The sequence below is a fragment of the Mustela nigripes genome, chromosome 1 (assembly GCF_022355385.1).
Source record: "Mustela nigripes isolate SB6536 chromosome 1, MUSNIG.SB6536, whole genome shotgun sequence".
Taxonomy (NCBI): Eukaryota; Metazoa; Chordata; class Mammalia; order Carnivora; family Mustelidae; genus Mustela; species Mustela nigripes.
The window spans coordinates 28199060-28220647 of NC_081557.1; the positions used below are offsets into that span (position 1 = coordinate 28199060).

The 21588-nt window shown below is 36.8% G+C and overlaps 1 protein-coding gene across 1 annotated transcript in view; it reads right to left on the reverse strand.

Moving 5' to 3' along the window:
- The window catches only part of LUZP2 (leucine zipper protein 2), a 472878-nt gene that overhangs the window by 238331 nt on the left and 212959 nt on the right, over positions 1–21588 (reverse strand). Inside the window, exons 2-5 of the mRNA XM_059406926.1 lie at positions 19542–19655; positions 16119–16189; positions 9977–10058; positions 3029–3091 (exon numbers count right to left, since the gene is read on the reverse strand). Coding sequence (XP_059262909.1) covers positions 3029–3091; positions 9977–10051 — 138 coding nt within the window. The 5' untranslated portion in view covers positions 10052–10058; positions 16119–16189; positions 19542–19655. The remainder of the gene's footprint in view (positions 1–3028; positions 3092–9976; positions 10059–16118; positions 16190–19541; positions 19656–21588) is intronic.

The window sequence follows — 21588 nt, forward strand, 5'->3', positions numbered from 1 at the left end:
GTTCCAAAACTAGAACTACCATGTGACCGAATAATTACACTGTGGATTATTTACCCAAAGAAAATGAAAACACTAATTTGAAAAGATATATGCACTTCTATGTTTATTGTACCATTATCTACAATAGCCAAGATGTGGAAGCAACCTAAGTGTCCATTGATAGATGAATGGATAAAGAAGATGTGGTATACATATATAATAGAATATTACTCAGCCATGAAAAGGAATGAGACCTTACCATTTGTGACAGCATGGATGGACCTAGAGCATGTTGTGCTAAGTGAAATAAGTCAGAGAAATCAAATACTATATGATTTTCCATTTATGGAGAATCTAAAAACACATAAGTAAACAAATGAACAAACAAACAAAAACAGACTCTAAAATACAGAAAACAAACTGGTGGTTGCCAGAGCGGAGGTGCGTGGGGGAAAGGATGAAGTAGATGAAACAAGTAAGAGGTACAAACTTCCAGTTCCAAAATAAATTAAGTCATGGAGATAAAACATATAGCATAGGGAATGTAATCAATAATATTGTAACAGTTGTGTGGTGACGGATGATGACCAATTATTACACTGAACACTGAGGAACGTAGAGAATTGTAGAATCACGGTGTCACACGCTGAAACTAATGTAATGTTGCACATCAGTTACACTTCTATAATGAAAATAAATAATTTAAGGTAGCCATACTAGACTTCCTACAAATCAAAATAAAATAAAACAGAGACAGATTAGGATACGGTCGGTGCCGAGCGGCTTGTAGCGCATGCGCGGTGATGCTTCTGGGCTCCGCCATGCCTGCTCGTTGCCTCAGCTGCGGCTGCCTTAAGCCATCGCCACCCCGGGTGGTGACAGTGAGGAGCTGCTCCGGATGGGCCCGCGGGGGGGGGGGGGCGGTGCCCGGGCGCCGCAGGACTTTTTCGGTGCCCAAAAGTAAACACGCCATTAAGATGGCGGCTGGATGCGAGCCAGTAGGCGGAACTTAGGATTTTGTATCTATGTGGCTGCGAGTGATTGGTTGTGCAACCTTGGTATATATAGACATGCACGGGCGGGGGAGAGGGAGATCCCAACAGCTACGCAGGAATAAAGCTTGCTTCGCTGAGGTCTCCTGGTCGTTCTTGCTGGCGAGAGCGACAGGATACTACTAGAAAGCTGGTGATATATCTATTATAAAATCAAATTTTACGTTGTAGGAAATCTAACATTGTACAAAATTATACACTGAAAACACAGGATATACAGGAAGACAATCACTGGGAAAGACCCCTTGCCATGGAACTTTGTAATCATAGCATAAAGAACATAATGATGATATCAATAAAAACATAGCCATAATATGATATTTCTCATTTTTTCCCAAAGACCATAGTCAATCATTTGCAGCCTTACAGTTAAGATTTAGTATTTCATCCTCTGAGATGAAGATCCTAAAGGGAATTTCTTCTAATAAAGCACTTTATCACAAAAATTAAAACCTAAGGCATACTTTTCATTAATCTCTTTTTTTAATGCAGGCGGAAAGTCCTAACAGAATCTTCTATACTTACAGCTCAGTCAGATATCTTGGTGCACTGAAAAGCTATTTTTTAAAAATGTTTTGAAGGCACCTAACTGCCACTATCAACACTAAAGGGAGGTTCTTCTGTATATTTTCCTATTCCCTTGGATTTGTAAAGAGTTCTCTAAAATGTAATAAGGTTTCCCCCTGACTGCTTCAAACCTTAACATGTTAGGAAAAAATTACACATAAACCAAAACAATTTTAAGAAAACTTTACTGGCATCATTCCACCATTAATTCCTACTGTGGTGATTCTGTTCCAAGAAATACACTGTGGAGGAATAGATTTGACTTGCATGTTCCATGGAAGAGAAAATAAGCAGAAAAGCGGAGGGCTGTAACTCAAAGCATTCTGCCCCACACTGCATTTGCTTTTTAAAAGGTCAGAGTATTTTTCCCACTCCAAGGGACAGCTGAAATCTTGAGTCTCTCTCCTCTACCTATCCCTCCCATCCCTGCTTTCTCCAACTCTAAAACAAAACAAAACAATACCACTCAGAAGAATAACCCATTAGAAGAAAATTAAACTACAAGAGAGTCATCAGAAAGCTGTTTAAAATCTCTTTCCATTCTTTGCACATGCACATCTGATAGACCATTTTAATGTCATAATCAGAGTCCTGATGATGAATGTTTGATACCAAAACATTTGTAAAGTCTATTTTTTAAACTTGATATCAAAGTGGAAATCATTTAAGGAATAATGTGAATAATGAGGTTTATCTATTGTTTAAGTGTCTCAAAAAGTAAAAAGAAGGTATGGACAAATGAAGGAATGAGAGAAGGAAAAAGAAAGTAGGAAACTCTAAAGTGATTGACTTGGGATTCAAAATAAACATAATTAGTGAGACTGGTCAAGGAAAATGTATCATTAATTAGCCATGGTTTCATAGTCCTAATTAACTGCATTCAAAAAAGGTGGAAAGAGAAATGTGGCAGAGGAATTATAGAAAATAAAGTAGTCGTATAATAAGACAAAGACAATACATATTTTGTAGGGTTCTTTGAATTTAAAGGTTCTAAGGAAAGCTGTTCCAGCTTATTTCTGTTCAACTCTACATTACTTTAAGATAATCCTAAATAAATTTTTCATTCCAGTTTGGCTCTTCCTAGCATGAGGTCAATTTCTAGCTAGGCTTCTTCTTCTTCGGCTCCTGTAATGTCATTGGGTAGACAGATGAATTTATGAAATGAAAAATATTTTTTAATATTAGCACAAGCAAAGTATAATTAAACAGGAAAATGAACTAGAGAGGTATGAACTAATAACACTATCAAATATATAAAAGTGGGATTATCTACTCTTTGAAATTCTCGACATTGTAATTCCTTTCCATTGGTACATAACTGAAGGCGAAATTGGCATATGATCAATATTCCAAAAGCTGTTGCAAGTCTATAAGTGGGTTTGCATCTATGCTTTGATTTATATTTAGAATTTGCCTGAAAAATATCTTACCTCATTCTGGAGATCTCGGATCATTTTGCTCTTTCTTTCCATGTCAGTCTTTAAAAAATTAATCTGAAAATGAATGGAATATTATTTAAGCACATTTCAAATTCATTCCTATGGCTTTTATCGATTTATTTTCATGGTTTTTGAAGCATAATACAATGATTATCTCTTTATCAACAAATATTGCAGAAGAGCAAAGGATTAAAATTTTCATTAACCAAACTTTCATAATTTCATAATTTCATACACATATGCATTAATTTTAAAAAGGCTTTTCTCAAAGACAAAAATATTGTTTTATAAATTAAGAAACCATGCATATTATAACTGTGATTCTCTTATCTACTTAACCTCAATTAAAAAATATGTGTTTAAAAAAAAAAAAGGCCAAACAGCAACAACAAAAAGCTAGATTCTAGGGTTGGGCCTAGAAATCTCCATTCATAAAACACTCTGCAGGTAATTTTGACCTATAGCAGGCTGGAAAGCAATGGCCTAGTGAAATTCCTGGTCATTAAGGCACAGAATGTTCTAATGCTGTACCAAAGAAACCATGTTTCCTTCTGAATTTGATATTGTTGGAATCTGTAATCTTGGTCAGTTGTTCAAACTATGCTTATACAAACATTACACCTTTGCTGTCTGAATATATCTGCCTAAGTATTTTGAAAAAAAAAATTCAATATAGCATAGTTGTTAAAATCTGAAAGTTTATAGTCAGTGAGAGTTCACTCTGATAAAAAGTACTTTTATGATAGTGGATAAAATATTTAATTTCTCCAATTTTTAATTTCCTCTTAGTCACATTTTTTTAAGTAAAAGGAAACAGATAAAATCAGTTTTACTAAAATGTTTAATTCAATATACTCAAAATATTATTAGTTTGACATGTAATGGATTAATGATACAATTGACTTTTTTTTTTTTACAATGTATCATTAAAATCCACTGTGTGTTTTACACTAATAGCCTATCCCAATTTAGCCTAGCCATTTTATAATGCGCTTTAGCCTTATGTAGCTAGTGTTTATATATACTGGACAACACAAGCTCTGAGGATCCCTGGAATGATACAAACAAGACTGGGGATGTGGGTTATCTCTGGAGATACACTGAATCAGAGGAAATCGAGTTTAGGAGTAAAATAAATTTCACCATATATATACGGATTAAAAAAAAATAGTTCTGAAACATTTCAAACATAAACAAAAGACCAAAAAGCAATATGTTAAAACACCTCTGAGCCCAAACCTAAGAATAAAGAAATGTAAATATTTTGTCCAATTTTCTTCAGACCTTGTGAAAAAAAAGTTACACCTACTATTAAAGCCCCACCTAATTTTTCTTCCTTCACTCTCCAGAAATTATTGTGTATAAGTCCTGTGCATGTTTTCCTACATTTTGCTTTCTGTGTATTATGTAAATCCTCGTTAACAAACATTAACATCCCCTCTTTTCTGGCTTATATAGAGGTCCTTAAACAATTCCTTCAAATGGTAATGGAATTCTAAACCAATTCTGGATGGTCAAACTACATGTAAAACAAGCAGAAGCCTGAGAACTACCACGACCATTGTTTTGGTCATCATAATTTTCAAGTTAAAATTTAACTCTGAAGATAATGACAGCAACCTGAAAACATAAGTCACACTCTGTCCCACTAAGAAGATAGTTCTATTTGGCTGAAAATGCAAAGGAATGTAGGATGTGGTGGTGTTCAGAATTAGATAGGTAGGCAGCCCAGTAGGGTCTGCCCCAACAGACAGCTTTGGCACCCATTTCTACTGCTGTGTACAGCCTCAGTCTACGGATAACCAATCTTGGGGCCGGACCAGCCTTTGTGATTCTTAATATAATTGCAAGATACCTTCAGCAATATTACAGCAGGAAACTTTGAAAATTAAAAAAAAAGAAAGGTTTATGACTTACAAGTCCTGGAAATTACATGTCACACCACTTGGGGCCACACAGTGAGGCCATGGATAGAAAAAGCCAGAGAGAGTGAAGGCCTGAGGCTCTGCTTTTATTGGGGTGGAGGGTAGGGGCCTGCCTAGGGTTTCCTGGGATTGCTTTTTTCTTTTTTTAAACTTTTTTTTTTTTTCCCAAAGATTCTATTCATTCATTTGAAAGACAGAGATCACAAGTAGGCAGAGAGGCAGACAGAGAGAGAAGAGGAAGCAGGCTCCCCGCTGAGCAGAGAGCAGGATGCAGGGCTTGATCCCAGGACACCTGGATCATGACCTGAGCCAAAGGCAGAGGCTTTAACCCACTGAGCCACCCAGGTGCCCCCTGGGGTCACTTTTTAATTGGTGAATTTAAAACATAAGAACACAAGAGGAGAAAAAACCAGCAGCCTAAATGGTCAATTACAGAAATCAACCAAGATCTCCAAAGGAGCCTGAGCTACTTTGGAGCGCAGACCTTGGGAGGGCAGCACCTGGCCTGGACTCCCCTAGTCTTGGGGCTGGCCCTGTGTGTATTTCAGAAGGCTGTCCTACAAGCGAACACCTGCAAGTCACAGCTTACGTCAGCACTTGCATTACGAGAAAGAAAAGCCAGCTGTCAGAGCTTATACCACATCTACCTAGGCATGTGAGAAAATTTGGTACGTTACAGATTTGCCTTTAAGTCATGAAAGACAAAGCCACCTTGCTTATATTAATGACCTGTTCTTCCACGGACCTGCTATTTTTCCCAAATCATCACATTTTATATTATTCAATATATATGATACATAATTAACAATTTTCAAATTATTGTATTAGTTTTTATATCCAAACACAATAGAAGGGGTTCTCACACATTACTTCAAAACAACCTTTAAAAGTAGCTAGAGGGGCACCTGGATGGGTTAAAACCTCTGCCTTCAGCTCAGGGTCCTGGGATGGAGCCCTACATCAGGCTCTCTGCTCAGCAGGGAGCCTACTACCCCACCCCCCTGCCTCTCTGTATACTTGTGATCTCTGGCTGTCAAATAAATAAATAAAAGCTTAAAAAAAAAAAAAAGGTAGCTAGAGCATGCTTTTCTTTTTTCTTTTTTTTTTTTTAAAGTAAACTCTACACTCAACGTGGGGCTGAAACTGCTGACCCTGAGATTGAGTTGTCTGCTCTACCAACCGAGCCAGACACCCCAAAAACTAACTTTAATTAAAGAGTAAAATAAAAACTGGGGTCCCTGGATGGCTATGTCAGTATAGCAGGAGAGTCTTGATCTCAGGGTTGGGAGTTTGAGCCCCACTCTGGACAGAGTTCACTTAAAAATTAAAAAAAAAAAAATCTCATTTATCTAATATGAGAATCGCTACCCCAAGATACGTCTCCAAAGGCAAAGGAAACAAAAGCGAAAATAAACTTTTGGGACTTCATCAAAATAAAAAGCTTCTGCACAGCAAAGGAAACAGTCAAAAAACAAAGAGGCAACCCATGGAATGGGAGAAGATATTTGCAAATGACAGTACAGACAAAAGGTTGATATCCAGGATCTATAAAGAATTCTTCAAACTCAACACACCCAAAACAGACAGGCATATCAAAATATGAGCAGAAGATATGAACAGACACTTCTCCAATGAAGACATACAAATGGCTATCAGACACATGAAAAAATGTTCATCATCACTAGCCATCAGGGAGATTCAAATTAAAACCACATTGAGATATCACCTTACACCAATTAGAATGGCCAAAATTAACAAGACAGGAAACAACATGTGTTGGAGGGGATATGGAGAAAGGGGAACCCTCTTACACTGTTGGTGGGAATGCAAGTTGGTGCAGCCTCTTTGGAGAACAGTGTGGAGATTCCTCAAGAAATTAAAAATAGAACTTCCCTATGACCCTACCATTGCACTACTGGGTATTTACCCCAAAGATACAGATGTAGTGAAAAGAAGGGCCATCTGTACCCCAATGTTTATAGCAGCAATGGCCACGGTCACCAAACTGAGGAAAGAACCAAGATGCCCTTCAACGGACGAATGGATAAGACAGATGTGGTCCATATATACTATGGAGTATTATGCCTCCATCAGAAAGGATGAATACCCAACTTTTGTAGCAACATGGACGGGACTGGAAGAGATTATGCTGAGTGAAATCAGTCAAGCAAAGAGAGTCAATTATCACATGATTTCACTTATTTGTGGAGTATAACAAATAGCATGGAGGACATGGGGAGTTAGAGAGAAGGGAGTTGGGGGAAGTTGGAAGGGGAGGTGAACCATGAAAGACTATGGACTCTAAAAAACAATCTGAGGGGTTTGATTTGACGGGTGGGTGGAGGTTGGGGTACCAGGTGGTCGGTATTATAGAGGGCATGGATTGCATGGAGCACTGGGTGTGGTGAAAAAATAATGAATACTGTTATGCCGAAAATAAATAAAAAATAAATTAAAAAAATAAAAATAAATAAACATAAAAAAATAAGGATGATAATGAAAACATATTGCAACGTTAAGAACATAATTACTTAAATGTGAAACAATAGAAAATCTTGAGAACGCAGTGCTCAAATATTCAAGAGCTAAAATACATTCAGAATATTCAAAAAATATTAGCATTTTGAAATGGTTAGTCTAGAATCCCAACAGGTTTTTAACAACCCTGGCAAAATAGGCATCCCTAGTAGATATGAATTTAATACTCAGAAACAGAAAATAATTTGAACAAAGAAGTAAGAACATAGCAATTCTTTCGTCTTAATGAGAGTCAAAGCTAGAAGTTAATTTTTGCCTTTAGACTAATTATGTCTTACTTAGGGCATGTTAAGCCATAAAAATTAATAAGAGTAGTGAAATGTATCCAATGAGCATTAATATCTTTAATTACTCTGGTTACAGAGAATGAGAGCTCATTCTTCCTTGCTGTCTGTTAGGAGTTTTCATGAGGAACACAGGTTTGAAAGATATGCTATTCCATTATTTGCTTAGGGAAAATAGAAAATGTTCACATATTCATAAAAAGTATTTTCCCACAGAATTAGATCATGACAGCTTTATTGCTTCTTCAATTTAATTTTTCTTAAGTTTATCTTCTTTTATATTTTTGTGATTTAAGTTTATTTTTTTAGGTTTCATAACTTTTTTATTATAAACTTAACAAATGATATATTTGTAACATTTTTTGCATAAAATATACAATCTGTTATTTTTATGGAAAAAGGCATAGTAATTAGTTATGTAATCAAGGGTAGCCCATAAGATTATCAGATCTTAAATCTAAAATAGCACAATGTTTGCAGAATTAAATCCAGTTTTTCCCCTCTATTTGAGAGTGAACAAATACAATTATCTTTATCTCTCCTTCTTACCCAACCTTCAATTACATCAACAGTCTAACAGAGAAAATAATAATTACTCACCAAAAATAAATGTTAAAAAATACAAATTAGTGGGGCACCTGGGTGGTTCAGTGAGTTAAGTCTCTGCCTTCAGCTCAGGCCATGATCTCAGGGTCCTGGGACGAAGCCCCACATCAGGCAGGGGGAAGGGTTGGTCTCCTCAGCAAGGACCCTGCTTTCCCCTCTCTCTCTGCCTCTCTGCCTACTTGTGATCTCTCTCTCTCTTGTTAAATAAATAAATAAAATCTTTAAAAACATTAGTTTAATTCTTAGTTAACCTAGAATTTCCAAATAGGGAGAACAAGCACAAAACTTTCTGTTTGAGTCTACCAAAATTTGGAAGAAGTAATTCCCAGTACTATGAAATCTCTCTTCTAGATCCCACCAAATGCACAAAACAAACAAATAAACAAAACATTGTTTTAATAAGTATAACTCAATCCCATATTTGTTGAGGTTGCAGTCATCTCTTTATCTCCTTTATCTCCTTCTACACTCATATTAGTCATTCAGCTGGAAACACTGAACAAGTACTCTTGGTGACATGCTTTTCAAAAACAAACTAACCAACCCAAGACCCTGAACCTCAGCCCACCCCTCTGAACTGGCATGTTCTCACAGACCAAGCCATTACACACCTGCCCTAACCATCCCAGAGTCAGATACCAGACAACTAGGGGCATTCCCTATGCCCCAGAGCCCGCTGAGATCATTCACTTGGACTCCTCCTAAGCTGCTTCCCCTTCCTCACACATCTTCCCCACAGAAACCACAATAAAGGCTCTTGCCCGCAGTTTCTTACCTCCCTCTGCCTCATGACCTACCCGAGTACTTCCCTGGACATTCACCTGTCACAAGTCATGCCACCCCCCTGAGAACTGTGAGAAATAAACTGAATTCTCAATGGTGGTCATTTCCTGATTGGACTAACTGTACCTTAAATTTTCCATTTATATATTATATTTTAAAACACACTCAGATCCTAGAAACAAGATAAAAGGTCCAGTCCCCATAAATGGTATGTAAGATGGTTCTGGAGAATAAAGTCGAAATGCAGTGAGAAAATCTGGAGAGAAGTTTGATTCTCAAGCTTTGGGGTGTATCAGAATCACCTGTGGAGTTGATTAAACAGGCAGTGTATGGCCCCACCATGGAGGGATTCCTGTTCTGTAGATGAGTGGTGGGGATACAGTGAAGAAAATCCAGTCACCAGATCATAAAAATACGTGGTTGGCATTCATTCCAAGAAAAGATTTTTGTTGTATTTGATTGTTAGGGGTCTTCTAATTACCAGCCCTCATTTATTGATGAAAACAGAGGTCATGAGTGGGACAAAAGTGCTGGTATCAGCCCCACACCAATGGATCCTGAATTACGGCATATAATGACCTTGCCTGCTCAATCAACTCCACAAGTGATTTTGACACACCCCAAGGCTTGAGATTCAAACTTCTCTCCAAATTTTCTAACTACATTTCTACTTTATTTTCCAGAACCATCTTATATACCATTTATGGGGAGTGGACCTTTTATCTTGTTTCTAGGAACTGAGTCTATTTTAAAAATGATTTCCCAGCCCCAGAGCAAAGGACAGGAGAAAGAAACATACTTACAGTAGCTTGTTGTTTTTCTGCTTTCTCGGTTGTCTCTTTAAGTTGATTTTGCAGTACCTCCTGGAGAGACTTCATTTGTTCTCTAGGAGAAAACAGAGAGCAAAAGAGAGACATAATTCTGTTATTTCTTCTGTACATTATGAAAGGAGGCTTTGCTGTCGACATACATTTAGGAAACAGATAACAAGAATTGTATGTAGGGACACACTTAAGCATGCAGGATTTATTTGAGGATTCTAAGAATAAAGTTTTCTTTATTCTTTAAATAAAGCAAGCTGTATTTAAAGGAAATTGCCTTGCTATTGTGTCTAGTAAGAATCCCACTGTGTGAATCATCTGTGAGCTGCATAATGTGTTAAATCAAATCAACGTAATAATTAGAGTTGAAAAGCTAATTTTAGTGACAGCATGCCAGGGTACGAACATGCTGCTTAGAAAAAAAGTTGCCATGGACTTGCTGATAGGATAAAATTACAACTCCCCTTGGATGCTCCTAATTGATTAATTCTAAGGCAGTGTACTTTAGACATTCTTTATAAGGCCTGAGACTTTTTATAAAAATGAAAAGAAAAGACACTTATTTTGAACTTGAGGGCTGCCTCATTTACTGTGGTTAATAAGAGAAATACATGTCTGCATGTATATACACATTATCTCTCAAGCTCAGTAATGCACACGGATCTTGTCTCACTTGTTAAAAATATAAACATTTCCATAATTTAGCATTCCTCTCAAGGGTTGAAGATGATAAATCATACTATCTTTGTGTGCCCCCATTTTATCATCTAAGCTACCACTTCCAAAAGTTTTGATACCAGATGAGGGTTTAGTTTGTAAGTGTGTGTGTGTGTGTGTGTGTGTGTGTGTGTGTGCATGTGCACACACGTGTTTTATTCTGGCTATAGGAATAAACTTTAAAGCAACAACAGCCAAACAGAAAGATTTCCTAGCCTAACCAGCAGAACTCAAATTCATTTAACATTCCCAACCTAGTGCCAAAACACTACCTCTACAACCTTTGTGTGCAACCATACTACAGAGACTAGGGAAAGGAGTGCACCCTTTTAGGCCCAATTTCTTCATCTATAAAATGGGTATACTAATAGAGCTATCTGATAAGTTTGTAATGAGGTTTAGATGACATAATGTAGGCAAAATACTTAGTACAATGCCTGGAAAATAATCACTTAATAAACATGAGATCTCTGGCATAACCACCAGGATCACTGCAGGTCCTAAGTTCATTCTTTGGCCACCACATCCTACACAACCGCAAGCTGTTCTTTCATCCACTGGGATTTAATGATGCTCCCAGATTTCTTACTCTAAAAACCCTTAGGTCCCAGATATTTCAGAATATCAGTAAGAGTCTATATGATTGCTAAAATCAATTTGAACTTTGTCAAGGCAAAATATAATTGGAACAAGTTATAAAATAATTATAGTCACTTTGGTTTGTAGATGATTTATGTTTGCGTACGTGAAGCTCATAGCATGCTTTTGCTTACAGCATACTTAAGTCTCAGCTTCCATTCTTTCCTCAAATCTCTATCATTTATCAAGATTGTTTCATATATAGACATTTAAAACTAGACTTCCATTATTCTTTCTCCTATCTTCCACACAAAAATTTGTGGCATAATATAGTGTAGTAATGTCTACATATGTTGTAGGCTTACAATGCATCAGACACTGTTAGACTGTTCACACCAAACTATGACGTACTACTACAGAGAGAAGACTGTTACAGAGAAAGGTGGTGAAATTGTGTTCTAAAGCCTATGTGTTCAAACTCTAGAGTCATTACTCTACCTTTAACAGAGAGAGGGAAAGAGGAGGGAAAGAAAAAAGGGAGGGAAGGATGGAAGGATCTACACAGTATCCCTAACACTCAGATCTTCAACAAGCACTGAATGAAAACACAAAATACTGTATTTCTAACTGATACAAAAATTATAGTAATATTTTAAAATGATAATAATTTCATGATTATTTTTGAATTTTAAAATTATCATTTTAAATGATAGATATTTTTAAATTAAACTATAAAATAGTATATATTAAAATATAAAATAGTATATATTTTTATTAAAAACATGTGTGTGTGTGTGTGTGTATCAAAAATTCCCACATACATCAAGGAAAGCTAAGAGAATGATAAAGATGGTTTTTTGAAACTTCTAAATGTCTTTATATACACTTTGCCTTATAGCTTATTGTTGCACATTCTCATGGCTCTCATGAGAGCAACCAGTCTCTGCCTCACAGTCTTGCTAAATTATAATCCTATGAGAGAGGACTTCTGACTCGCTCCATAGGCCCCCTCCACCAACAGGGATTTACCTCAACTATTCCAACTACTCTAGGGTCTTATTTGGGATACCGAGATGAGTCTTTAATTCTAAGGAACTCTTTGAACACCATCCTGATCAAAATACCAATGGCATTTTTCAAAGTGCTGGAACAAACAATCCTAAAATTTATATGGAACCAGAAAAGACACCGAATTGCCAAGGAAATGTTGAAAAAGAAAAACAAGGAACGGCATCACGTTGCCTAATTTCAAGGTACATTAAAAAGCTGTGATGGCCAAGACAGCATGCTACCGCCAGAAAAACAGACATAGACTAGTGTAACAGAAAAGAGAGCCCATATATGTACCCTCAGTTCTGTGGTCAACTAATCTTCAACAAAGCAGGAAAAAAATATCCAATGGAAAAAAAGACAGTCTCTTCAATAAATGGTGCTGGAAAAATTAGCTACATATGGAACAATGAAACATGACCATTCTCTTACACCATACACAAAGAAAAATTCTAAATGGATGAAAGACATCAACATGAAATAGGAATCCATAAAAATCCTAGAGGAGAACATAGGCAGTAACCTTTTCGACACTGGCTACAGCAACTTCTTTCAAAACATGTCTTCAAAGGTAAGGGGAACAAAAGCAAAAATGAACTTCTGGAACTTCATCAAGATAAAAGCTTCTGCACAACAAAGGAAACAGTCAACAAAACAAAAGTAGAGACAACCCACAGAATGGGAGAAGATGTTCACAAATGACACTACGAACAAAGGGCTGATATCCAAGATCTATAAAGAACTTCTTAAACTTAACACCTGAAAAACAAATAATCAAGTCAAAAAATGGGCAGAAGACATGAACAGACACTTCTCCAAAGAAGACATACAAAAGGCTAACAGACATATGCAAAACTGCAAAATGTTCAACATCATTAGCTATCTGGGAAATTAAAATCAAAACCACATTGAAATACCAACTTACACCAGTTAGAATGGCAAAAACTGACAAGAAACAACAAATATTGGAGAGTTTGTAGAGAACGGGGAACCCTCTTACACTGTTGGTGGGAATGCAGTTGGTATAGACACTTTGGAAAACAGTATGGAGATTTATCAAAAAATTAAAAATAGAGTTACCCTATGACCCAGCAATTACACTACTGGGCATTTACCCCGAAGACACAGATGTAGTGAAAAGAAGGGCCATATGTACCCTAACATTCATAGCAGCAATGTCCACAGTTGCCAAATTGTGGAAGGAGCCCAGATGCCCTTCAACAGATGAATGGATAAAGAGGATGTGGTCCATATATACAATGGAACATTACTCAGCCATCAGAAAGGATGAATACCCACCATTTGCATCAACATGGGTGGAATTAGAGGAGATTCTGCTAAGTGAAAGAAGTCAAACAGAGAAAGACAATTGTCATATGGTTTCTTTTAATGGTGGAGCATAAGGAATAGCATGGAGGACATTAGGAGAAGGAAGGGGGAATTGAAGGGGGATAAAGCAGAGGGGGAGATGAATCATGACAGACTATGGACTCCGGGAATCAAACTGAGGGTTTCAGAGGGGAGGGGGGTGGGGGATGGGTTATCTCAGTGATGGGAATTAAGGAGGGCATGTATTACATGGAACACTGGGTGTTATAAGCTACAATGAATCATAGAACACTACATCAAAATCTAATGAGGTATATAATTTTAAAAATTATTAAAAAATTATAAGAAAAAAGAACTGATGATGGCTCCAGTGACACCTGTGATAGGTTGCTCAGCATGTTGAGCACATTTCTGCACAGAACTTTACTACAAGGGATTTGGCTTCATACATCTTCATATCAAATTATAAATATAAAAAACACACTCACCCAAATACACTACAGGAAGGCATTTTTTTTTTTCAAGTGGTTACCAACTTGTAAAAACATCTCAGATGGAGCACTATCCCGCCTATTCTTTTCTGTTTTCAGAGAACATGATATTTTACAATCCTTTGGTACACAGAGTCTAAAATTGCCTTCTAGGAATCTCCACCCACCAACCACAACAGTGAATAAAATGTCTTATCACTTTTTTTCCTAAGACAGTTTTCAGACACCTTAGGTTACCCTCCTACCCACCCCGCCAAGTCTCCATTTCATGGGTACACACTCTTGCTCTTTGTATGGTATGTTTTAGATCTGGTCTTCTGCTATGAATATTATCTAGGCTGTCAAAATATTTCTGAAAATATAACACTCAAGAGTCAATACAACATTTGTGCTCACTCTCTCCCTCCCATACACATGTGCACACAAAAATTTGCACACACATTCCTTTCTCTGTCTCAACAGAAAGGCATTCTTTGCTCTCTCTGAATGGTTGTATATGGCCCACCCCATAACCTCTGAGTTTACTTACTTAAGTCTAGTTCCAGCTACACAGGGAGACTGATTAGATGCCTCTTGATTACAATTCCAAAAGGGAAATTCCAATTGATTTGGTTTTGTCTTGGTGATCACCTCTGACCTATTAACTGTGATTGATGTTGGGAGTCACATTAAAGAAGCATGACTTCTTGAGACCACTTCTGCAGATAAGTGTTAGGTGGCAAGCAGCCCAGAGGAAGCAGAGTTAGGAAGAGCAGGACATTCAGACAGAATGGCATCTACAACACAATGTGCTGTTCAGACTCAGATAATACTTCTAAATTTGCCATCAGTCAGTATTTTTTAAAATTCCAAAATAATACTCTTTTTCTTTGATGGTTTATTAGTATCTCTTCTTTTCAAAATGAGATACACAGCCTGCTTCACCTTCAGAGAACCATGATTTTTATATATCTCTTTCTAAGTAATCAACAAAAATTAATATATCTAATGTCATATCCTTCTGAGACATTACCTATTGTTAGAATTTACTGAGTTTTCTATTCTGATTTCGTGTACATTATACAAGTTACACATTTTAAACAAGTTTTCAAACTTGGGATAAAACCCTGAAATTGATCTTCTGCTATGAAGATTATCTAGGCTGCTTTGTGATCAGATAACTAACATGAAAAGGTGTGTCTACTGGGTGAGACCAGTTGAGTAAATTCCACCTAACACAACTCTCTTCAACTCATTTAGGCCCTTTGAGCAACCGTTTCCTATCTATTAAACAGTTATAATCATAACTGTTTATAAGACAACAGTGAGGGTGAAATGGGAAAATATATATAAAGCATCTGGCAGAGCCTCTAAATGTGTAACAAATAGTAGCTTGTTTCTACTTAAAGTATCTTTTTCCTTTGAGAGGCAATTTCAATCATATAGCTTTTCATACTGCATAGAAATCTATCTCACAATATACTTTCTTTAAAAAAACACAATCCAACACTAATAAGATTATATTAATTCTACTTGTATTGTTAATAAGATTACCCCATTCTTCACCACCCCCACCATTACCACCATGATCAAGTTTTGATACTATTACACAGGGCCCACTGAAATCAGTGTTATTTCATCTGTCTGTTGACCGACAGACTTGCTAGGGTCTATCTTACTCGGATAAAGGGGAAAATTCTACAGACATGTAAACATTCTGTGATCTGCAGACAAGCAACATAGCGTTATGATCACTAGCAAACTTGCTAGAAATGCACAATTTCCAGCCCCACCATAGATTTACTGTATACAAACCTGCATTTCAATAAGATTCTGAGCCCTTCAAGAGTCAGTAAGAAGAGAAGTGAATTAATGCATTTTGAATGACTCAATTTTTGTGAAATTTCTGAGTGGAGTTTGACACTCTGGGGGAAAAAAAAAAAAAAAACTGAGAAAATGAAAGGAAATCACAGTCTTACCTTTGTCTCTGACCTATTTCCAGAAGCTTCTCAACATCAGTTTTGGAAGATCTCTCATCATTTTTCAAAGACTGATAAGAAAAGTGGGAAAAGAAAATCTTATTCAAGTGATAAATTGGGGCTCACTTTACCTTTGTCTCTATGGCACAGGTGTGACTGCTCTTCCATCCTGAGACAAGAAGGTGCAAATGAGGCACGGTGATCGTCAGGGCTCTAAGGGTGCCCAGAGGAATTTATGACGCCAAGCACAGGTGCTACCCAGTGGTGAAAGGGAATAAACTGAGCCTCAGCCCTTAGAGGTTCGGTGGAGGGGAAAACGTTCTCCAATACCTAGGTCTCTTTACAAGTGAGTATAAAACACATCTTCTGCTCTTCAACTTGAAGTTTCACTGTGTTCTCTGCAAGCATGTCAAGCCAGCTCTGGCATCGTTTCTACAAATTCACATGGACATAAAAGACCTTTCTGAATCTGCTAAGTGATGACATAATTCACGATCAAAGAAGCCCAAAAGCATGTACCTGTTTGGTCTTGTCTATTTAGAATACACAGAAAAACTAGGGTTATGTAAAATTGTAACTGCTCTGACAAGATAGGGCGTATAAAGGGGGAAAAATAAAGTATCATCTCAGTCATTAGTGTTTATTTACTCTGGCAAATTCAACATCCACAGACCATGACTTCAAGTAGAAAAGCACACTGAGCTCTTCTCATTACAGAATCCCTCCCATTAAGTCTTCCCTAAGAACTTTCTTATTTGTACTCAATAAACTATTTAACAGGGTAACCTATCTTTCTTGATATTAGACGTTGAAACTAAGGAGGAGTGATATTGTTTGCAGGAAAAGCAGCTGTGGCAGGCAGAAAATTGACAATCTTAGGAATGGCAAATACTTTGTTTACTTAATATCTATTTAACAAATACCTATCATGAATTATGCAAAGTCCTGTGCAGAGGCACAGTGTCTGCCTTCACAAATTTTATCAGCTAATGCTAAAATCAGGTAACTTTCATACAGTGGAATCAGCATTCTTATTGGGATGTGATGGGCTAAATCACATGAGAAAAAATTCTTTCTGGGCACCTGGGTGGCTCAGTCAGTTAAGCACCTGCCTTCGGCTCAGATCATGATCCTGGGGTCCTGAGATCAAGCCCCACATCTATAGCCTAGAGCAGGTCAAGGAATCTGCTCTTTGACTTCATTAGGTGAAGATCAGGGATGAGAGTTTTGAAGTGTCTACTTTAGACAGTTACTGGAAAGCTCAAAGGACAAAACAGATGTGGAAAAACAGTTGATGAAAAATACATTAAAACATGCTTATTCATTTATTGACCATCTGTTATATTCTGGGCATTCTGAAGGAAACTATGATCAAGCATATGACTGTCTTCAAGAAATTTAAAACCAAAGAACAAACAAATGAAAAAGAACATGAGATGCAGAAATGGAAAGTGCAGGTGCAGACAGGAGTCAGCAAGATATATCTCAGTAGGAGAGCCAGCATGTTCTTAATTATCATTTACCCAGAAATGCCAAGGGAAGTGGATTATACTTGGAAAATATTCTTAGTTCCTATGAAGATGTTAAAGGTTGAGACACCTACTAACTGATCAACATAATACTTATTGGTTGACCTGCATTACCATCCATTACCATCCATCCTGGGGCTATGGTTACAGAGAAAAGACTATAAGACTTTCAAAGCTCCTATCTTCATGAAGCCCCACTAGAGGAAAGGTGTAGAATGGGCTCTGTAGTATTCACTGTGAGTTTAAAATCTAGAATCAGTATTTATCAGATATATGACCAGGCATTTCCTTGGCCTATTTGAGACTTGTTTCCTCATTTTATGAGTAAAATTTTGTAAAGAGGTTGCTAAGAGGATTTAATAAGATAGAAAATGAAAAATACCTTGTACACTGGCTGACAGGAAATGGAAAAAAGAAAGAAAGGCATTTTAAAAATTGCAAGTACATTCAGTGGTACAATTGTTACCCTTTTAAGAAACATGACTCTATGAAATTATACATTCTTATCAAGCAATTTTTCAAAATGTGATTGGGTGTCTTAACTTAGGCTACCAGTGAGACACTGTGTCCTGGTCACGCACAGGCATCTCACCATATGCATGATAGAGTTTCAAAGTGCCAGGTATTTCCTGAGTCTGAGAAGGTGCAGGTGTACTGAACATTTTTTGCAGCCTCATATAATTGGTGAATTTCTACATAATGATAAAGTGCAACTCTGGTATCAGCTTCCTACAGAAATTTCACTTAGTTCCCTTTTCATCCAAGTCAGGGCTTCCCTAATGTTCTATATATTCTTACATCGCAGCACTGTCCTTACCCTGCTGCCTGTCTCTGTACTCTAATGGAATATGGGTGGCTTTTCTTCTCTTATTTTTATGTCCTCAAGTTGCAACATAACTTCTAAAACAGGAGCTTGGGCACTGGGCTCCTATACCTGTGCTGTCACCTAATTTTCTCTGTGTCCCCTAGAGCTGCTTAACCTTTCTTTAGGTCTTGTTTTCTTACCTACAGGATGAAACTACTAGTAACCAGAGCAGTCTTTATGTAAAAAATCAAGATTGTACAAAGAATACCTAACACAAGGCCTTGACCATGTTCAATAAGCTTTTATGGCTATGGACACCATCATCATCATTATCATCACCTTCAAGGAAAAGAAAGCTAAGGACAGCACTGACTCCACATGGTTCAGAAACATGGTTTTGTGCAGTAACTAATACATAAGCCCTGAAGCCAGATTTTCTGTATTTAAACTGGTTTCTTTTGTGACATTCAAAAATATCTTATCTAAGCATAATCCCTCATGTATAATAAGAAAAAAAAATCACATCAATAGTACCTTACAGATAGATACATTATGAAAATTAAAATTATGTCCTCAAAAAATTCACTGTTCGCTCAAATATCAAAATATCAGATATTTCAGAAAAAATCATCTTATCAGACATAGACCTAGTTTTTGGTTGAGATTTCATGGAGTATTAATACATTTTCATAGACGACTCTTGACTTTCTAAGACATTTTCCCAATTTAGCAATGAGGATTATTAAAGATTCTTGAGAATTATCCTTTGTGGAATTAAAAGTTCTCTTCTAGAGATCATTCCTATTTTCAACATAGGGGTCAAATTGATCTTAGAAGCTATGAGAGACTGATGGCCTTGCCAAGCACATAATTTTCTCCTTTCTGAATTTGCAAACCACAGATTCCCAAACTGCATTTCAAATGACATTTCTTTTCAAAGCCCGTATGATAATAAATAACTCCCTTGGTCAAACCCCAAAACATATTCAAAACTGGTTAAAAAATGCAGGAGTCTTTAATGCTAATTCACCGAGACAAACCACGTGACTTCTCAGCCTTTGCTGCCCGGAAAATTAGTTTTCATCTCACCTGAAGGTTGACTTTAATTCCATCAAGTTCTCTTGATGTCTTTGTCAGCTGATGGAGGATGTTGGTTCGCTCCTTAAAGACTTCCTTCAGCTGCTTTTCTAGCTCTTCATAGTCCTGTCTAACACAGAAAAAAATCGCATGAGAGCCCCCCCAAAAAGTTTCACTGGTCTTCAGCCTCTTTAAACTCTATCACAGGTGCTTGCATTTCAAACAAAATCTAGATCATTGGAACCTTAATTACTAGGATGTTTTGTTTTCCCTCTTCCACCTAAAAGGAAAAAAATTGAAAACAAAACAGTCTTACAACAAAGGTTTTATTTTGCATTAAGGGTTCTCTAAACCACAGAGAACATCCTGAACAATACTGTCTTTGACAGCTTGAAGATGGTTCATTAGGTACCTCTCGGAAACAGTTATTTTCCATGACATCACCGCACTTCTTCCTAAGGTCTTTGACATCTTACAACATGAGATATGACCTGAACCAATGTATTTCAAATATTTAGACAGGTTCTGACTGTGGGGAGACATACTTGTGGGTAGAGTCAGGGCAGAACGTGGGGGTCTTGCTTCATCTCTGTAGGTAGGGAGGAAGCCCAGAGAAAAGACAGCCCTTCCCAAACATGTCTAAGAATCTTTATTGCTATTAAAGAGGTAATGGGGAAAAAACAAAGTATCTATGAAATCAGTAAATAAATACAGTAATTAGAGTAAAATTTGAACAGATTGTTAACGAGTTTCAGGAAGGAAAGACATTTAACTCCATATCATCTGTACATATTTTTTTCTTACCTTTCTCCTATGGTCTTTGTAAGACCAGTACTATAATTCTCATTTTGTAAACATAAAATAATTGAGCTCAGAAGGATCAAGTTACTGCTCTAAGATCCTATTCAAGGAATAGATGGGCAAATAGTGTGTGTTTGTGTATATTTATGTATGTTATGACAAGTGTGTGTGTGTATAGGGAAAATGTAGACAAGGAAAATGATCGTTTTACTTGCATTTCTTTCCTTAGGGATCATCTGACTATGCCTTCTACCCATTCATATTTTGGGTTAGTTTTTGTAACAGCTTGCTGGGGCTGCTGTCACAAAGTAGTACAGAATGGGTGGCTCAAACAACAGAAATTTTTTTGTCTCACAATTCTAGAGGCTAGAAATTCAAAATCAAACTGTTGGTAGAGTTGTTTCCTTATGAGGCCTGTGAGGGAAAATTCTGGCCCAGGTCTTGCTCGTTTAGCTTGCAGATCATATCTTTCCCCTACATGTCTTTACATGGTCTTCTGTGTGTGACTCTGTGACTAATCTTCCCTTTTTATAAGGACTCCACTCATATTAGTTTAGAGCCCATTCTGGTGACCTATTTAAACATGGTAGCTTCTATCGACACCCATCCCCAGATGAGGTTATATCTAAGGTACTGAGGGGTGGGGAGAACTTCAACATATGAATTTTGGGGGATACAACTCAACCCAAAACAGTTATTTCATCTATTGATTTAAAGAAGCTCCTGTCCAGTAAGGTTTTTAACTGTCATTATAGCGAAGATATTTTCCATATCTGTTATAGATTATTACATTTACTAACTCCCCAATTTCTTTTTAAATATACATGGGGATAAGTCTTTTCCTTTATGGTGTCTGTACTGCTCTTACACCAATAGATCTTCTACATGCCAATACTGTTCTTTAAAAGTGGTTGTGAAGATATATTGGGTAATTGTTGCTAAACTACAAAATTTATTTTGGAATATATTGTATTTATGTATTTTTCATGTATGTATATATGAAAAGATGACAATATAATTTAGATAAGCATAACCAATTGTATTAGCACAGTTGTGACAATCCTTTCTCCACTGATTTTGAAATGAGGTTTTCTGATGTACCAAATTCCTTTTTACTGTATGTTTTGGAACTTCTATTAGGATGTATTGATGAATTGGTTGCAACACTAAATCATGGATTAATTATTAAAGCCGTGTGCTACAATTTGTTACTTCCTATATTTTCCCCTTATTGTTTTTTTTTTTTTTTTTTTTTTTT